The sequence below is a fragment of the Triticum aestivum genome, chromosome 4B (genome assembly GCF_018294505.1).
Source record: "Triticum aestivum cultivar Chinese Spring chromosome 4B, IWGSC CS RefSeq v2.1, whole genome shotgun sequence".
Lineage (NCBI taxonomy): Eukaryota > Viridiplantae > Streptophyta > Magnoliopsida > Poales > Poaceae > Triticum > Triticum aestivum.
The window spans coordinates 341,294,304-341,314,848 of NC_057804.1; the positions used below are offsets into that span (position 1 = coordinate 341,294,304).

The window sequence follows — 20,545 nt, forward strand, 5'->3', positions numbered from 1 at the left end:
AAAAAATCAAATTTTCGGTACTATTTTTGCTCCAGTTTTTGAACCATTTGTCGAAACGAGACGTGTGATTCTCCATTGGAAAGCTAGGGACGAGGCGCAACTTTAATATGTTGAACTGTTTTTGAGATTCCTTACGGTTTTAAGTTAATTTTGGAAATCGTGCAGCGGACGATGAGTGGCAGTGGAAGTTTTTTGCAATTTTTTTACAAACTACTTGTCAGAATGATTTAAACGATATGCCGTTGGAAAGATATCGACGAGGCGCAACTTTTTCATGTAGAACACTCTCTCTAATTCTTTACGGTTTAAGAGAAATTTCAAATTTACCAAAATGCGGACACTGTTTTTCATGACACCCAAATCGATATGCGTACTTCATCCAACTGAAAACCGCACTGCACCGGACGAAAAACCACACTTCATCGGACGAGTAAGAGAATTGCATGGTTTCTTTTATTCAAATGCAATTTTTTCAAGGACAAGAAAGTAGAGTGCACTTTGCATCGGGTGTAAATGAACCACAACACTATCAAGAAGTGAGCCGCATTACTTTTCTTCGCTCCCGTAACAATTTTTTTGCACTTACGGGATGAGCAACATCATACGGGTGACTGCACTACTTCAGAATGAAAACTGCACTGCATCGAACGAGCAAGCGAGGTACATAATTTCTTTTGTCGGACGTAATTTTTCTCACATGAGTTTTTGTTATCTTTTTTCAACTTTTTCTATGAATGCGAGTGGACCGCATAGATGAGGGCAAGTAAACCACAACATATATCAAAGTGAATCACATTACTTTTTAGTTGTTTTGCTAAAAAAACATCACACTTCCACATTGTGCATAAATGAACAACATCACTCTCAAAAGTGAACCACATCCGAAAACCAAACGCACTGCAGGTGTTGATTTTAGTCGAGTGAGTTTTGAAACACATGAAATAAATTGCACTTCATACAAAGGGGTAATGAGCTGCTACACACAAGTTTAGCGAGCTACTTTTTTTGTCAACAAACAATTTTATTAAAGACACACACGACCGTTGTTGAGCACTGCACACACCCACATGCCGCACTGCACGCACATGCTGCGGACCGCCTGACCCAAGCTATAAGAAACGGAAAAACGAGCGGAAAAATGAGCGAACACCGGAAGCGCACTGCACTGGCCAACCACACAAGATGAAGTGCACATCCGAAATCTGCAAATGCAAAAAATGCCTTCTGTAAACTGCACCGGCGGCAAGTCACGTCCCCGGGATGCCGTCACCGTCGTTGACCTTCTTCGCACCTTTTGACAAACACACCAATTTGCACTGAGTTGACAAAAAAATCTGGGCAGCGAGCGGCCAAGATGGAACTCATCGACGTTGCAAGGAGAGGAGCTGGATCCGGCGGTGATGTGCGAGGTCAGAGGAGGGGGTAGCGAACTGCAAGGTGGAGCATAGGAACTGCTGCTCGCCAGGATCCGCACCGACCACAGCTTAGGGATTAGGCTGCGAGGGTGGCGCCGGTGCATTGCTTCGGTTGCTGGGGAGTGGTGGCGGCGAGGATTACTTCTCGCCCCGATGCTCCTCAATCTGCGGGCGATTCGAGCACCTCCGGTTGCTGGAAGGGTCATGGCAAGGGGCCCTCTGCCCTGGGGTCCTCGGCGTTGAGCCAGTGACCTGGATCCGGCGGCAGCGCACCGCGGGAGCGCCGATGCACCTGGATCCAGCTGCTGGGCGGCGCGAGAGGGCCGGTGCGGCCTGGATTCGGCCGCTGGGAGTCGCGGGCGGCCAACACCAGCTCGACCTGGTAGCTGGGGAATGGAAGGGAGATGAGGACGACGGTGGACGCCGCAACCGGATGCGCCGCGACAGCCACGCGAGGTGGGTGGTGCGCAAGGATCCACGCCGGCAATTGGGTGGTGGGGCACTCTGTCCAGATCACCGGTCTCGGGCGGGGAAGGGCGCACCAATGAAGGTGGGGCGGTTGGGAGGAGCACCGGTGGGGGGAGGGGGCGCGGTGGTAGTTGGCCGGCCTCGGGGCGGCGGTGGGTTGGTGGATCGGGGAGTGGTGCATGGTGCATGGGAGGAAGAAGGTGGAGGGGATCTGGGGAGGAGTGGGTGAGGTGGGTTGGTGGGTGATTTCTTTTTTTAGTGTGTGTGGTTTCGATCCGTGTGCTTTCAATTTTGTTTAACAGATCGTCTTCTTTAGTTTAAATTTTTTTCACAATTTTTTTCTCAGAATGGGCGTGTAATATATCGTTGGAAAGCTCTTGACAACTATATTTCAAGTATATTGAACGTTTTTGCAAAATCATTATGGTTTAAGAGCAGTTTTGAAAAAACCATTTTTTTCAAAAGTGAAAACGTGAATCCTATTTTGGACTCAGTTTTCAAACGGTTTGTCGGAATTGAGCAAATAAGATGGCGTTGGAAAGCAGTTGAAAATACGCATCTTCCATATATCTATTTTTGTTTCTAATTCTATACGATTTAAAAGTAATTTGAAAAACGGTGAAATTCTGGACGAAACATATTTTTGGGAATTTTTGCAAATGGTTTGTCGGATTGACGCAAATGATACGGCGTTGGAAAGCTATGGAAAATGCACAACTCTTTTGTATTGAAATGTTTTTCTAATTCCTTACGGTTTAAAAATGAATTCGAATACGGTTAAGTTTGATTTTGAACGCAATTTTTTTTTAAAAGTTTGTCGAAATGAGGCAAATAATATATCGTTGGAAAGATATCGAAAATACAAAACTTAGTCATGTTTGAACGTTTTCTCAAATTCGCAACAGTTGAAGAGTAATTTGGATTCGGTGAGATCCACCGTGCTGTTTTTCCGTCAGAAAAAACAGAGTACTTGTACTGATCTATGTAATGTGTTTGTACTAATGAAGTTTTCATAGAGTAATTTTGAATGGCTCCAAGAGAAGAGTACTTGCACTAAGAGTACTTGTACTGATCTATGTAATGTTTTTGTACTAATGAAGTTCTCATAGAGTAATTTTGAATGGCTCCAAGAGAAGAGTACTTGCACTAATGTTCGTATGGTTTTGTACTGAGCCTGTTATCACATATTAGACTTTACTTTGTTTTTTGGTACGTTTTGCTATTATCATCGTCCCTAAACTTGCATGGTTTATTATTGTTGAACTGAATGATATTTTTTTACATAAAGAGAATATTATTTGTGCTTTTTTTAACTCAACATTGTTTTGCAACGATGTTCTAGACATCAGCCAAAATAGGCAAGAGAGAACAGTATCAAACTGATCATTGTTTTTGACCAAACTATGTATGTGTTCTTTTTTTCAAGAACTGATCATGTAGTACATACTGAGCAGCCACACATGTATGATATAATGATCTTGTAGTGCCTTAAAAGTGAAATGACGGTACATCTATAAAGCTCCACAAGATCACATGAAGCATCTGCCAAATGAAATATACAAAAAAGGTAAAGAAGTAGAAATACGGAACGGCCACACATGTATGATATAATGCACTCTTAGGGCCTTAAAAGTGTAATTACAGTACATTTATAAAGCTCCACGAAATGGCATGAAGCCTCTGCCAATTGAAATATACAAAATATTGAAAACAATCACACTTCCGCACGAAGGGCATACTTCTGAACATGCTCGATGACACCCATTGAACTTGCGCAATTCACTAGTGGCAGTAAGCAATAACTTAGAAGTATGCAAATTAGAAAGCTCATAAAGTAAAGCATGGCAACTTGTCTTTTCCAGAAGAACAACCGAAGCGCATAGTCATTCATCTCTATATCAATAATACCTGGCCACCAAAAACCTGACAAAAGTTTTTCCTGAAAAAACACAACACAATTTGAATGCATCAGTACACACTGACTTTTTCAGTTTTGAGAAGCAATCAAACTTGCTAAATAGTACTCATGTACTTACTGGAACCACACATCCTAAAATATTAATCATGTATTTACAGGTACAGATCAAATTTGCCACTTGGGAAATTATGCTCTCCAAAACATTACTAAATTCTCATTTCTACAGTTTTTTAGTTCGCGTGTGCAGCATGACAGGAAGGCATAACTGGCTGTAAATCGCACTCAAGCAAAAAAAATTGTAGGGTGCTCAGCGGTATTATTATTCAACATGACAAAATGTTCAACATTCTCTATCACTGCACTAGAACTGAACTTCAGATAGAAAATAGAGGTAACAATAGCAACAATTGGTAGCCGCATAGTAGAGGGCATGCATCAGCAGCGGCTGTGCCGGACAGTCGTAGGTGTAGCAGCTTGTAGCAAGGAGTGGTCGGCAGGCAGCTCCTTGAGCGACCTGCCACAGAGCAAGAAGTTGTACTGTTGAGTTGGAGGTCCTCGACCCCGCAACTCCTCTAGCAGGCTACACTGTTTGCTGCTGAAGCATAAGCAATGGTGTTGGAGTGGGATGCGCCCACGGCGGCAACATTGAACGGACAGGGTGGTGGTAGCGAACTTCCTGTACACGGTGGCGGTGTAGCACCATTGGGGAGAAGGCAGAGTGGTGGTGGGGGAGCATCATCGGATGTCGGAGGATAAGTTGATAGTTTTGTATTCTATTCTGTTTTGAACTGAAGTGCATGGATGAATTGAACTTTTCCGACACATCGTAACATATATGTCTGCAGAGCAATTTTTGTACTTGTCATGTAGTAATACATGGACTTTGGAGTTAAACACATGGACCAAGTAGTAATTTGAACTTAATTATATGACCATCTCACGGACTTGTTCTCTTTCTGCGATTGAACTGATGTAAGCATGTTGGCCGCATCATCGGCAAGCTTCCATAGAATTGAGACTTGCAGAATTCAAACTAATAAAAAGAGGCTGAATCCATCAGTGATGATGCATCACCTTGGACTGTTGTGTGTGCTCGACTTGGACGGTTGTGCAGTGCTTGGTGAAGATGGTAGCCGCGATTCTACTTGGACTGATGTCCGCGCTCCACTTGGACAGCTGCAAGTAACCATGGTGGACGAGCTCGTGGCCGAGGGTGGCTAAGGCGACCACTGGGAACTGTAGGTGGTCGTTCTTGTTCTGGGCATCACGGGTGGCCTTCATCTCGCCGCCGAACACGGGGTGCTCGCGCTCGTGAATGCCGAGGACGGGATCCACAACAAAACAAGACACTACTGAAATTAGATAGCATCAACAGCAAAAATAGGACACTACTGAAAAAAAATCCTCCAGAAAATGGTTGTTCTCCTAGATGGAAATCAGGGTGTACGTGTTTTCAAAAATATAGAGATGGATTGAACTGATTTTCTAGGTACGGTGGAACTGAAGGAATCGATTTTTAGAAATGGGAGGTGGATTGAACTGAAGGCATCGGTGAGGGCGTTTGAGGACGGGTGGCCACGGTTGGGGCGCAGGCCACCATGGACGACGCCACACTGCGAAGACGGAGACCGTGTGCCAGTGTTACGATGTGGTGGCATTTTTTAATTTGAACTAATCATTTCTTTTATTTCAAACTAATCATTTCTTTTATTTTGAACTGATCATTGTTTTTAATTCGTACTGGTCAACGTTTTTAATTCAAACCATTTTTCCCTCAAAACAGTATGTGTGCATGTGTTGGAGAAGTGAGGTGCCAGTCAGTCAATCATGTTCATGAACTGAGGGATCCTCGCGCATGTCCCATGTGCCAGGTATACTCACTTTACAAAATGAACCTTTTTGACTGAACTTAGTTGTACAGAGAGTGCATGCGGTTTTATACAATCATGAGAATGAATAAATTTACACACCAAACTGACAATAGAACACACAACGAACTAATACTGAGTTTAGTATAGAAATTCTCTTTTCATGCACTAACGATATTTTCTTCTCTGTGTACTAGAGAACAAAGAACAAAAATACACACCAAACTGACGATAGAATACACATCGAAGAAAAAAGAATTTCTTCTCTTTGAACTGATGATAGAATACATACTGAACTAATATTTGAGTTTAGTATAGAAAAGAGAACAATTTCTATTTTGTGTTTTGCCTTTTTAATTAATTGACGATATTTTTTACAAAAAAACATGTACTGACAACACTTGTTCAGCTTAGTGCACAATATCAAGTATTCTTTTGTTAGGTTATTTCATGGAGGGCAGTACATGAAATCAGTAGCAATAATCAGAGTTCAGAGTTTAGTGGCAATCGTTGTAGTAAGTGCACAAGTTGAGCTGACCTTGTCCATGGCACGAATTGTGTTGGAGGGGGATCCGGGGCCGGGGCTGACGCAGGCAGGTGATGGCATGGAGGCAGGTGGATCCGAGGCCGGTGCGACGCAGCCTCGTTGGATCCAGGCAGCGCGGTGGCCAGAGAATGAGGGTCTGACCTGCGGATCCCACCGGTGAATTGACAAACTATCGAAACTAACAAACCGTTATGCTCCACACAAATTGACATGCTCCTCCAGCAGAGGAGTGTAGTGGAGGGTCACGAACGGCGTTAGGTTGGGGGCGCCAGCGGTCGTGGAGTGCGAGCTCGACGCTGTTGTAGGGATGACCTGAACTTCTGAATATGAACACACACAAAATGCAGAGTTAGATTTAGAGCGACAAGTTGCTCCAAATTGCTTTAATTGAGCACAAGGCCACTAGCACCACAACAGACTAGCAGGATAGAGTTAAAGCTAACATCGAGCAATTACCTTAATTGTTTTTGGCAAATATCCATTTTTCTGAACTGAATCATCATCTCAAATTTTGAAACTAGAAAAGTGACTTTTTTTAGCTTTTTCTGCACAAAGATGTTCATCAGCAACATTCGCATCATAGGCAAAGAAGGTATATTCAGAATACAACAAATTAGTAATCTGTAGCACGTATCTTGATTGACCCCTTATATATTTGGTGAGCAAGCTATAAAACACTTCCAAAACAGCAAATTGTATCCTTTATTTACTCTAATAGCTGGGTTTACATGTGTATAGGTAGTAACATCCAAACAAAGAATGACTGCATTTGGCATAAGAGAAACAACTTAAGCAACTGATTGCCACAAACAATTCTCTTTTTTATTCCATGCAAACCTTAATGACATGTTAATGACTGAACTCAACTATACCATCATCTCAAGGACCTCTAGTTGGACTGAAACTCATTGGATAACTGAACTCCTAGGGTGAGGGGCGGTTCTTTTTCGAACTGGTCATGGTTTGTTTTTCGAACTTATCTAGTTTTTTTATGAAGAACTTATCTAGTTTTAAGACATGAACTTCCTGGAACAATTCTTTTCGAACTTGTGTGGCTTACATCATTGAACGGGCTATAGGTGGATATGTACTAATGAAGCCACAAAAGAAACACAATACACATGAACTGATAACAAACTTGCATAAGACCTGACAACAAGAACACACATGAACTAACAACGATAACAAATTTGCAGGTGAGCTGACAACAAGAACACAAATGAACATAAAACAAAAATATAAATGTGACCAGCTCGGCGGCGTACTGCAGCACGCAGGAGCAGCAACCAATTAGCCAGCTCATTGTGGGGGTTGAGCCACAACTGTGGTTGATGGCAAGCCGACACGACACAACGAGCAACTTGAGGACGAGTGGGCGGTGCATGACATGTCACTTTAGATGCGCCTGTTGGACTGATTTCCTTCTCCCATCTGGACGGATCAATTGCAGAACTTGCTATTAGAAACAGTAAAGATACAAAATAATCACGTGCTCAAACTTGAAGTAAGATATGATTTCATGTCTTTATCCATTAATAAAATCATACTAACATTTATAGAACACTTGCTCTGAGTATTAGTCATCTACTATCCCTATAAAAGCGAGGACGAAGAACCAATTCATCTCAACCATTCAATCAAAGCATCTAACAATCCAAATCATCCAAATGTTTAACGTCAAACCACGGTTAGCTCGGCCCACTAATCCCACGATCGACCCCCGTCATCCGTCCCCAGGCTCGAAGAAAAAATAAATCCACGCTCTCGCGTCGGTTGCTCCTATCCTCCTCCCGCACGACCTCTCGCCCCCTCCTCCTCCCGCCTCCCGCCTCTCCCTCCTCCGCTCACTCCCGCTCCGTCTCCGCCTTGCCATTCCCCGCCCCCGCCTCCCCACCCTCCTCCCCCTCGCCCTCCCCAGCAACAACGGCAACGACGGCGGCGGTGGCAACAACGGCAGCGACGGCGGGGATGATGAAACAGGGGACGACGGTGGCGAGTGGGGCGTTCACCGGGGGGAGGCGCTGTTCGTGCTGGCGCAGGCAAGAGGAAGCTCTCCAGCCTGCCGGCGGACCTCACCGCAGCCATGGAGGGCGGCCGCGTCACGGACAACATCGTGCAGCGCTTCGCGGAGATGGAGCGCTCGCCACTGCTCCATTGGCTGCCGGGCTTCCGAGGTTTCAGGGAGCGCCTCCTCGCCAACGACCTCTTCCTCGCCAAGCTTGCCATGGAGATGGGCGTCGGCATGATCGCCAAGGTCCGTGGGATCGACATGGTTGAATCATGAATGATTTCAACTTATTCTTATCTTATCCTCCTTTGATTTTCAGAAGAAAAAAATGAAATCGCGTTTTAATTTGTCTGACCCTTTTTTGTTCCTGCTCTGTTTGTTTCAGACCGCTGCCGAGTACGAGAATAGACGGGAGAACTTCGTCAAAGAAATTGACATCATCATCGCTGATGTGGTACGCCTCTTGTCAACTGCTACTGAAGACGGGCAATCTGTACATATGTTGATATATAACCCTGACATTTTAAATCACATGCAGATGGGGATAGCAGAAAAAACTCTTTGTTATTGCAATGCAAAGTGCATCTTATATCTGAATTTGATATATTTTTCCCTTTTTACATGTTGTCGCCACCGACCCCGCCAAAGCTGTCATCGTCCTCCTCCGTAACGGACCATACAGCAGCATACACACACACAACCTATTTTCATCCTGTTTATTCAAGAGAGAATTTTGTTACACGTTATTCATCATCTTGTCATAATTGTAGTCTGACCATAATGTACAACAAGTGACCCAGATCGGAATGTTCTTATGATATTACTGTTCAATAGAGGAACTAATGTGCTTCTGGTGTGATTCATAATTGTGGAAAGTTTTCTTTGTGGGGTGGGGCCGTCATTCAAGGGATGGACTTTCCCTTCAGGTTATGGTCTTCTTTCTCTCAAGGAGATGGTGATAGCAAGGGGGGAGCGCAAGATGCTGCTGATGGATTCAACAATGATTTTGGCAACAATGTGAGATCACTCCTTCTGCTCCTTCTAATCTGTCAAATTGATTTATTCATTTTTGTAGCCTTGTTGATATCTTCTCTTCGTTCAAATTAAATATCTAGCTGCTTTTCCAAACTCAACTCCTTTTTGCAGGAAGTTGAACTTGATGATGGACTAGAAAAGGAAGTATGTCAGAGATATGCATGTTAGCCCTTAAGCATATCAGAATACAATCATTCAACACATAATTAGTCAGTTATATATTATACTCATGTCCCCAACAAGGCAACAATCGACCAGGTTACATATCTTCTGTACTAAATGTATCATAGCTTTTGTACATGCTGTTCCCGCAGTACTACAATCTCTAGATATAGGGTTGATAGAAAGATTTGCTCGAATCAGATAAACAACATGGATTAATGTTTACATTGTTATATCTGGTGCTTAATTTACTATTAAGAATATATAATGAAGTCGTTTCTCCATGTTGTTCCAGCTGTCTTTACAATTATGAGGATATAGAAGATTAACTCAAGTCAGGTAAACAACATGGTTTTTATTTTGCAGATTTCTGTAATACAGCACTTTAGACGTGCATTTGGCTATTCTAGGCCCCCAATTGATGTATATTTCTTTGTATTGCTTTTCATCAATTATGATTGGTAAGGGATCCTACTAATTTATGATTTCATTAGGGAAGTGTTGCTAGCGATACTTCTGTACAGTCCATCTCTTGACAGTATTATGAAAATACAAAATAGATTGTGTATATAGCATAATATTTCTGCATGTAGATCTTGAAGACTATTACTCTGCATATTCTGCATTTAGTTATATTCTTGATGTTAAAAGAATCGTGTATAAATATGTAAAAGTGCAGAATGTTTTCAGTTTCTTGTTTGGATTAGGTGCCTTCAATTGGTGCACTTTTTTTGTAGCGAGATAAAATGGTACACTACAAAGGTCTTAATTGAAATGGATAGTTGTAGTTCTCATTGCAGAGTGATGTTTGTTTGCTTTTCACTGTAAAAAAAACTCTTTGCTTTACAAGGTGTTTGGTTCTTTTGAGTTGTTGTTATCAAAACTATAGCTTAATCCGTAGATGGTTCTTTTGTTGTATGATGAAGTATGATGATATGGACCTATGGTATTTCCCCTCTGTAGGGACCAAGCGATATGTGAGATTGACAAGGAAAAGAACACTTGAGGTATTATTCATTTCACTACCTTAAGCATTTTGTATTTAGTAAGGTGTCACTTGATAGTGTTTATTTCGGTAAGGTGCTCTGTTTGCCTTTTAAAGTCAGTCCCCGTCAATACTTTCTCCTTTTCGGTTTGGACCATGTCAGCTTGAAGAGATGTTCTTTTTTTATGATCACTACGAATAAAGGTGTGCAGAATGAATTCAGTTGGCAACTAGCCATATCACACATGTGTTTGCTTCAGGTTGTGCGTTTCAGTCCATTGTAGGAATAATTTCATTGAGAACTCGCAACGGCAGGTTGAAGAACATTTTGGAGCACAAGTAGGGGTAAGTTCTAGAGTGTGGAGGAGCAACGCTGCGTGCTTGGAGATTGCTCATGGTTCTGATTGTTTCCTATTTAGATTGAGGAACGTGTACTCGGCCCACCCTCATTCCCAGTGATTAGATAGTTTGCATTTATATGCAAATTGTGTGAATAAATTTATGTATACCAAGGTAAAAATGGGATACTAATATTCATTATTGCACGTTTGCAAATCTTTGAGACCTTGTATTTGATATCTTCCCTTTGGCCTACATGTGCATGCTTGGAATTGGTATTTTTTGCGGATGTGAAAATGGTTATTACAGAACTGAGTTTCTTTTGTGTCTAAGTTTTGCCAAAGGCAAGAAAATGATTCAGATCTTGCACTGCTTCAAGTTAGCAAATAGCAAAGTTTTCTTATTCTGGGTTAGCACAATTTCAAGGTTGGTATTAATTCGTAAGAGGCTAAAATTCAGATTTATTAGAATGTTTAAACAACGTTGATGGTTTAACCTACTTTTACATCTTCTATGTAATATGAATATTGAAAATTTTGTACCCACGAATGTTTTGTCTATGCTACTCGACAATCATTCTACTGTGTGGAAAAGACTAGGTATAATAATATTATCAACTGCCATGCCTTGTGTTTCTGTTGAATCTATATTGGTTGAATCTATATTAGTTCTACTTAGTTATCCAAAACGGTTGTGAATGTTGCATCCATTTTTCTCAAGAAAATGTAACATATAAGTTTTATACAGACAAAAATATGCACCAAAAGATATGGAACCAAGATAAGAGAACAAAATCTGAACTTGAGGTGCATCTGTATAATCTCAAGGCTAATTCAAAACCTGAAATTGAATTGAATTTAAGTTTCCAACTAATAATGCTGCTGACTACATCAGTCAGCAGTACAACTATGATATGTACAGAGTGTAGTGTACTTAGAGTGCCGGGTTAGAACTGGACACGGTGGAACGTGGAGACCTCCTACCTGCAAATTTGATGGGCCTGACTGCTAGAGTTCATATCGCTGTTTTTGAAACCCGGCAACCTGGACATGAACTGAACAGCTGAGCTTCACGGGATAACACCTTCGAACTTAGCCGAGGGATAATTTTCTCAAAACTGAACCCTTTTTGCGTCTACTATTGTTTTTGCAGAAAGGAGTTATGTTTTTTATGCACTTGAATTGTCATAGTTTTCCAAAATTGAACTTTTTTTCTTATAAGTACTGACACTGCAAAGACACAAATATATCATGAAAAAATGACCACAACTACTAGCACTACAAAAACACATATCGACTCTGTAGGCAGAGACTACAACACACACCCATTCCTCAATTGCAAATTTGTAATACATAGTTACATACTACATCAAGGTGATATCTCTGTACTTACAAACTTTATGGAAGGTGAACTCATAATTTTTCTTTTTGAACTTTGTTTCTTTTTTCTTCGAACTGGTAGCAATTTCCACCATGTACTTGTGTGATTTTATTTTCAAACAATACAAGACAAGAGCTTTATTTACATCGTCGATACATGTCCAACCATTTCATTTCTGGAAAGCAAGCAAATGTCTTTATCCTATTTACATATCCCAACCTTTTTTTGTAGAAGTGAAGCACATAATAGAGCAAAAACTAGAAGCTTGATCGCGAACAGTATTAGAAGTTTAGTGCACACATAAGAAGAAATAGCAAATACGAGTGCGGAGCAGCAGCAGTACAGATATGTGAAAGTTCTAGAATTTGATACAAAAAATGAAGTAGCTTGGTCTGTTGAGAAGGGGTGAAGCCATAGGAGTGGGGTGACATCCTCGACAGCTTCCTACACGCAGTGCAAGAATATGTTTGTGTTTAAGTTCAGAGAACAAATGCGTTTAAGTAACAATAAACCGAGGTTTAGTTTCGGTTGCTGTACACTTGGTGTTTACTTTCATCTAGTTTGCTACTGCATCCATCATCCATGTTATAATTGTCAAAGTAAGATCATAATGATAGTGCACTTTTTTTTGTCAGCCTGCAAGATGATCAAGGACCAGGACAACATGTAGTTTCAGAATTACAGATTGTGGTCAGCTATAGGATGTTTCTGTGACCATGTTTTAGCTACGAGAGAGCAACAACATCACATCATGAGAGAGAGGATGTAGCATCAACAATTCAAGAGAAAGATCAGAGCATAGCAGAAGTAAATATGTTTTGAGGAGATGAACTGACCAGGATTTAACCGAACTCTCACTAGCAGTAATTTTTGTACTTCGCATGTAGTACTATATGGACTTGCTATAAAATACATAGACCATGTAGTAATTTTGAAGTTAATTATATGATCATCGCAAGGAGCTCAAGTTGGACTGAAACTCACTCGATAACTGGAACTCCTAGGGTGAGGGGTGGGATCCAGGGTGCTGCTGGCAATGAACGACCTGGGGTGGTGGCGTTGAACAACCTGGAGTGGTGGCTGTGAACGGCCAGGGTGCTCCGGCGGCAGAGCCCCACCGGGAGATGGCGATGAAAGCAGGAGGTCGGGAAGCGGTGGTGCCGGTGGTCGGGCTCGTCCAATACTGATGGCACAACAGTACAGGAAGTTGATTCATCACCCATCCATAGTTTTTCCCTTTTTGGAATCCATTGAACTGAAAAAAGCTACAATGTGAGCTGAAAGTATAAAAACAACATAACGCTGACGTCCAGGGGCGGCTACTTGCTCATGCACTATTTTCTTTGTTTTTTGTTTTTCAGTGAACTTATAGGGTTATACATTTTGAACTTATAGATATTTTTTGTCGAAAGTATGAAAACAACACAACGTTGACGTCCTCAGCCAAAGCACACATCCATTAAAGAAATGCTCCAGTCACCGAACATAGAATAGCACATCCAGTTCAAGATTAACTATTTATGCATGCCTTAATAAGCAAGAGCACCAATACAACATTAGCATAATAGTAGGTAAAATAATAGTACGGAGTTAGCCATCGATGCAAGCTTTTGACAAAGAAACTTGATAGTCACTGTGATTTTAGATGGGCGATGGTGGCAGCACATCTCAAGTGGCCAGTGGCATGCGTTTGTGAACGGGAGAGGCCTATGAACTATTCCGCTATCTCAACTCTGAACTTTTTGTATTCTTGCACTTGATCCTCCCCAATATTATTCTAAACTTTTTTAGTGGGTTTTGTTGGTGAGCCCTTCTGTTTCCCTAAACCTTCACAAGGTTTCTTCTCAGTATAAAGAAAACAAGAAATAAAAGTGTTCTGTTCACATAGGCATTAGAACAAACACCTAGCAAGCATCATTTTTGCAGACCAGGTAAACATGACTTTTGCTTCTTTTTGCACAAACTACTTTTTGCAAAAGGAGAAATTTTATGCAAGAGTAGTGTCACTAGTACATATATGTAAGGAATAAACTCACTTTTTAAGGATGATGGACAACATCCTGAATGCCTGATATTGTTGTTTATGCGACAAAAGTCCAGCTTTAACAAATGTGAGTGGCTTGGGGGTTGATACACGGTGTAGAATTATTTTCCTTATGTAGTGTGATTTTCATTTTGTCGCTCACACTAGCCGGGTCTGTAGAAGTAATTCCATGTGTTGTTATGCAAGGGAAAGATATAATCTTTTTTTTGAGAGTACGCAAATTACGTACCATAGCTTTATAGAAGAAGAGAATTGCAAGTACAAAATGATTACCACTCGCTGCGAACAACGAGCGTAGCACCCACTCCACAACCGGCTAGTCCAAGGACAGCCAGCAACGACAACACAACTACGACGCAAAAGGCCCTACCTTAATTCGAAACCTCGCCGCGTCTCGACCGACGTCAGTCACCTCCAAAGAACAGCAGCTCTCGCCAAGCTTCCCTCGACACCGCACCATCCCCCCTTGATGCCTAAAGGAGGTGGCAACAGGATGGCAGGACTCGATCCGACCTGAGAAAGGCACCGTCTTGGATTCACCACCGACGACCATACATTGCGCCAGAGAGAACGAACTAGGGCAGCGGCGAACACCGATGGAGCGCAACATAGTACCTCCAAACCATGTCTCTTGGCACAATGCTCTCAACAGAGAGACGACATCGAAGACGCTGCCATCATGCCGATCCCACACCGAATCAAGGCTTTCGCCCGGAGACAATGGCCAACACCAAGAAGACAAGGAAAATAGCGACACACTCGGCGACGCCTCCAGGGAGGGGAACAACACCCGCAGGTGCCATTGCCGCCTGCCCGGCTAGAACTGGACAGGATTTTCATCCGTAATGTCACTCATCTCCACACCTCAAGGTTTGGGGAGGCACTGTCCATGAATCCTCGCACTGCCGTCACCGCAGCAAATTACCGACGAAGTTGCACAGTCGAGATCCTCCAACACCAGCACTGCCGAGAGAACACGCCACCAACAATCCAGACGAGGAGCCGCCGCATCCTGCCATGCCGTGCAAGGGCCTACTCCACCATGTCGGCCTTCACCCGCACCAGGGACTGCCAGGCGATAGAGACAACACCAAAGACCCAGATCGAATCTGAGATGATTCAGATCCGGCCCGCACCTCCATCCACAATCCAGCGCCCGCGCCTCCGAGAGCACCACCGCAAGCCCCTCATGAGGAGGCAGCCGGCCGCTCGCTGCCCGCAGGATCTCCTTCCTGGCTGGGCCTCCTCGGCGCCACCGCCACCATCAGCGCCCGCGCACCACCAACCTCCACCACTCTGCAGCAGCTCGCCTGGACCCGCCTCTCCATCGCGCTCTCCGCCGTGCGCCGACGATCATAGTCGCGAATCAGGCCGCCGGCCACCCCACCACCATGGCCGCCCCGGAGACGTCCCGCTCCGCGCTAAGGGGATCCGTTGGGGGGCACCGCCCGCACCCGACGCCTTCGGCAGCCGGGCGCGGCCGCCACCGATAGGGGCCGGGGGAGGCGATCTGAGGCTTGGCTGTTCTAGGGTTGGGGGAGCCTCCGGAGCCGCACGCGCGTGCGACCCGGGAGGCGAGGGGAAAGTGAAAGACATAATCTTCAGAGATCATTTTTTGTTTGTAGGAAATGGAAGCATGATTAACTAATATTTTTACTTTTTTGGCACAATAAATATAGTGGAACTAAGACAATTTAAATAGATGAACTGAGACAATTTTAACTAGTTGAAATGATACAGTCAAACTGATTATTAGCACATCTAGGTATATATACACAGGCAAACGGAGATGGTGCAAAACTAAAATGCAAAAATGGAGAAAAATATCTAGATGTGAACTGTTGCAGGCCCCAAAATCCAACCAGCGGCGGCAAAATTGACCTTTTTACAGACTAGATTATGCTTCACCCACGTGAATGGTGATACAAGACAAAGCACTGAAGATCTCCTACATACACACTCCTCCTTAAACTGAACTGGGCTAAACAAAACACCAATTCTCCCCCTGCCGAGATCATTAATCGCCCTCGGAATTCAGCAAGCAGCAGCATAGAGACAAGCCTTGAAAGCAAGCAGCCTCTCGCCAGCCAGACCGCTAGCGAAATTTCGACGATAGACAATAAAGAAATGCTAAGCGACATAGCAGACGACCGAATTGGGCGGACTGGGTGTGGCGCACGTACCTGAGGAATGGAAGGGAAGTCGGGATCAGGGGTGAATGGCCAAGGGTGACCATGGTGAACTGCCCGGGATAGTGGCGGTGAACGATCTGTGCAGGATGCTGTCCTACTCGGGACAGAAGGGGCTAAGGAGGAGGCCAACCTGTAAGCACGGGAAGGAGGCGATGCAGTAGCACCACTGCGTCCACGACACCGTCGAGGTGAGCAACGAGCCATGGAGCGATGAAATGAGGCGCACCGCCGTCGATATTGCGCGGCGGCCGAGGGTTTGGTCCGGGCGGGGACGACGATGGACCGAAGGTGGGCTGCTGCGTTTTTCATTCTTTCAGTACCTGTTCGATCACTCCTATAGAATCGAGAATAATAGAATCTGTTTTAGAATAGTCCTCTATATATATAGGTGACACTATTCTGATCCTGGGATCAGAATAGTTATTTGGATAGGGTCAGCTCTATATAGAGAGCGATCGGATATTCCTGAACTTGCAAAACCAACAACTAAAAAAAGAAAAAAACCAACACACCAGGCCACGAACTGTCCACTCTCCCACCCGACCCCCTTCCCCCTGATGCCCTGCTGCCGCGGCGATCTCCCAGATCTCGCCGTCGCGCGACCTTCTGGCGCGGCCTCCCCTGCCTCCTCCTGGAACCAGCACCACCGACCTGCCTCCTTCCGGCGCGCCGACGACCTCGCCCCGCCCTACCGACATCGCCTCCTTCCGGCGCGCCGCCGACCTCGCCCCGCCCTACCGACGTCGCCTCCTTCCGGCGCGCCGCCGACCTCGCCCTAGCTCGACCGACCTCCCATCATCCTTCGCCGGCGACCGCCGGACCTCCGCCTCCGCACGCCTAAGCTCTCCTTCTTCCTTCTCCTCACCCTCTCATCGGCGCAGCAGCGCCCAAAATCCTACGCGCATCCTCGCGCCGCCACCGGGGCCTGGAACCCCAGATGCCGTCGCCGGTCCAGGATCCCGGCGCGCCACGGGGCCATGGATTCCCGTGCGCTACCGGACGGCCCTGTATCCCACACGCCGCTGTTGCGCCAAAGGATCCCCACACGCCGTCGTCGCCGCCTACCCAAAGCGCCTCCACTGGCCGACAACTCTGCCTCCACTAGCCCCGATGGTGGATCCATGGTGGGCTGCTGGATCTCGTCCCCTCCTCTGCGTGGAGACCTGCTGGAGGCCCTCCTCCCCGACAGGATGCCGTCCACCTAGGGCCAGTGGGAGCAAGCCGCCATGGCTCTCCGATGCTCCGGTGAGGTACTCCCAATTATCTCTACTGCTCTGGTGAGGCCACCCTCCTCTCCCTGCCGTAGCCTCAAACTTTCCCTCGTCGTAGAAGAAGTTGGGTAATGTGACGCTGCTGTTGATTGTCTAGGTTGTAGTCCAGAAAAGTTTTGGACAGAAGTTCAAGTGGTTCCACTCCTGTAATTTAGAGATATTGATGTTGATGATTATGTAAAAAAAATTAACAAAAGTTCAAAGTTTGAATGAAAAGGAAAAAATAGCTCCATTTTAAGAAGAAAACTGAAAAAGCCATTGTCACAGGGCCGAACATGAAGGTCTGATGTTGAGAAGGTCAGGTGCATGATGCATCTCCGGCCATCCCCTTCCCACCTTGGCCTTAGACCAAAAGATGACCTTCTTAGTTCATGATGTTGACCTTCATCATAATTTTTTTTGCTCTGTTGTGCGGTGGAAAATTTAATTTTGTTCTTCTGTGAGCAGCAACTTGAGACTCCCAAGCTCTGCAGATGTCTCTTGGATGTGGCGTTCTTCTATGTGCAGCTAATTGGAACTCTCCGCTGCTGGAACAATGAAATTAACCGCGCAGCTAGATCCCAACCTTTTGCTCATCCCATGCGCGTGAGTACATCTGATCGAAGTTTACCTTGTTGTTTCTCTGAGCGTTCAAGTATAGTTGTTTAAAAGGTTCAGTTATGACCGCAACTGTGGGTTCAGATGTACTCAACGACTAGGCTACTGCTACCTATAGCAGAACCTTGACTTGTTGCACATGGGTTGCACTTCATGTTCACTTCAAAGACAGAATACCATATGTGCAGTGCCTCATGTGTGTATCAGCTAGCTAATGTTTCTGCAAAAATTAGTGTTCGTATACAGCTTGTATGTACAAACATAGATTTAGCCCATTTTGGCACTACAAATGCACAGTTTTGGTAGTTCTACTTGTACATAGTTCATACAATTTGTTTCTTTGTCTACTGGTGGCTGTGGCAAATACGATGCTACATGGGAAATTGTGACGCACCTTCGCTTGGTGCCGCCACAGGACCAGCGTGCCCTCCTGTCCTCTGCTTTTATATATGTGCAGCTATGTGTCTCGCACCGTGGCTTGCCCTTGCTGCTGCTGGGAACAGATAAAAAATTTATTAAAGTTTGTTCATGGCTTCAATTCGGGTGTTAAAAGTTCAGTTCAACTTTGTGCATAACTATTGTTTTTAACAGTCAAATTTGTGCTTGGCTTCGGAGACGTTCCATGAAGTCCCACTACATCTATATGTCATGTTCTTCGGAGATGTTCTGTGAAGTTCTACTGTTGTGCGACACTGTGGGCTCGTGTGTGCGGGCGCCAGTATGGTGTGCTTGGTTCATGTGTGCCTTGCAAGATGCATGTTTGCCATGCTGGATGCTGGCCAGCACGCTCTTCCTATGCATCACCGCTGCTCTAACCACACTTGTAAGCTGCAGCTGGTTCTCTCTCCATGTGTTTATTAAAAAAAGGAAGACCCCAAATCTATAAAGCATGCGTGTTGGGTCTGGTGTCTCGTGTGTGTGCACGCTCACCTTGTGGGAGCTTGTGTTTTGTGCTCTTGTTCCGGTCTGCATGAGGAAGTTTAGCCTTATCCTTTGTAAAGGTTCAATGTGTATGTATGGGAATGCACATTGGGCATTGTGTTTGCATGAAGGTCACTGAGCACCAATATGTATATATGTTAGCAGTTGGTGTCTAGTGGTTGTTAGTTACCACTTTGGCATGAACATTGCTTCTGTGTGTTGTGTGTTGTGCTTGACGGAGATCGAAATGCTTCTTGTAAATATAAATTAGAAATCCTAGTATATGTGTTCTCTTGAAAAATATGTGGATACACACAAAAAACAGGGGATGAGAAATTCATAGTTTGTGCCGCACAAAGTTCAAAATGTTTGTTTTCGAAAAAATATACATCTTTGAGGTGTGAATATCAAGAAGCATTTCGAATATAAATTTCTCCATCACTAAAGAATAAATCGGGAAGTTCATATTAAAAAAAGTAGAGTGGTTCGATGTTATACCAAGGAAGAAATCAAAGTGTAACAAAGAAAAATTGTTAACTCTTGAAGTTCAAATTTAATATATTGGAGAGTTCGAAGAAAATGTTATGGGTGTTCAAAAAATTTCTCCCATGGATTTTCCCATTATTGAAAAGCGATGATTTTTTTTAAATTATATCACAAATAAAATCAAAAAATGTAACAAAAACATACTTTACACGTTAAAAAAAAATCAAAGGTCATATTAAAATAACATAGCACTTGAAAAACTCTATAAAATACATATTACCCAATTTTTTCCGTTACAAATGAATAACACCAAGAAGTCCAAATTGTAACACCAAGAAGTTCAATTTTTAAAAATAGAATAGTTCAATGTATGAAGAACCCAGATTTTCCGCGTTACTAAATGATAAACCAAAAAATTGAAAAAACTCAGATATTTTCATGTAACAGAGAGAAGTTCAGATTGATAACCACCAGAAGTTCACGTACTACACGGTGTGCATTTTGTATTAAAAAAGAAAGCAAAGGCTAAAAAGTTTGTTGCTAGAAGTTCAAGTGGTATGTCCGGGGAAGTTCAAAACTTCTCGCGAGAGAGGTTCACCTTGTATTTCCATATTCAATTTTTTCCGTATAAAAATCGAATACTATTCTCTACTCAAAATATAAAAAGGTGAAGTTCAAATTGAAATAACAGAGAAGTTCAGAGTTTATTAAAACCTAAGATTTGCCTGTTCAAAAAATAAAAAACATAACACCATTTTTGCACTTTTAAAAACAACTCATAAACGAAAAAATGCTTGCTAGACGTTCAACTGCTCGGCGAGGAAAGGTTTAAAAAATTCTTGTGAGAGAGGTTCACCGTGTATTTAGATGTCCAAAATACATTAAAAATATGTTGTTTTTTGTGTTTTA

At 43.6% G+C, this 20,545-nt stretch overlaps 1 protein-coding gene across 7 annotated transcripts; it reads right to left on the reverse strand.

Moving 5' to 3' along the window:
- Nucleotides 1–3,395: 3,395 nt before the first annotated feature.
- LOC123092127 (uncharacterized) lies at nucleotides 3,396–16,692 on the reverse strand. 7 transcript variants are annotated; one of them, XR_006444267.1, is made up of 7 exons: nucleotides 13,110–16,692; nucleotides 7,482–7,647; nucleotides 6,673–6,761; nucleotides 6,467–6,536; nucleotides 6,208–6,357; nucleotides 4,876–5,150; nucleotides 3,396–3,822 (listed from the first exon to the last, which is right to left on the reverse strand). XR_006444267.1 is itself a non-coding variant. In XM_044513808.1 (6 exons), exons 1-6 carry the CDS (start codon nucleotides 16,668–16,670, stop codon nucleotides 3,598–3,600), a joined length of 879 nt encoding a protein of 292 aa, XP_044369743.1. In that variant the 5' UTR covers nucleotides 16,671–16,692; the 3' UTR covers nucleotides 3,396–3,597. The 7 variants fall into 7 exon arrangements, 5 of the variants coding, with proteins under 5 accessions (XP_044369743.1, XP_044369745.1, XP_044369746.1 ...); XR_006444268.1 differs by having other exon boundaries at nucleotides 6,208–6,536; nucleotides 16,353–16,692; XM_044513808.1 differs by lacking the exon at nucleotides 4,876–5,150 and having other exon boundaries at nucleotides 16,492–16,692.
- Nucleotides 16,693–20,545: the final 3,853 nt, after the last annotated feature.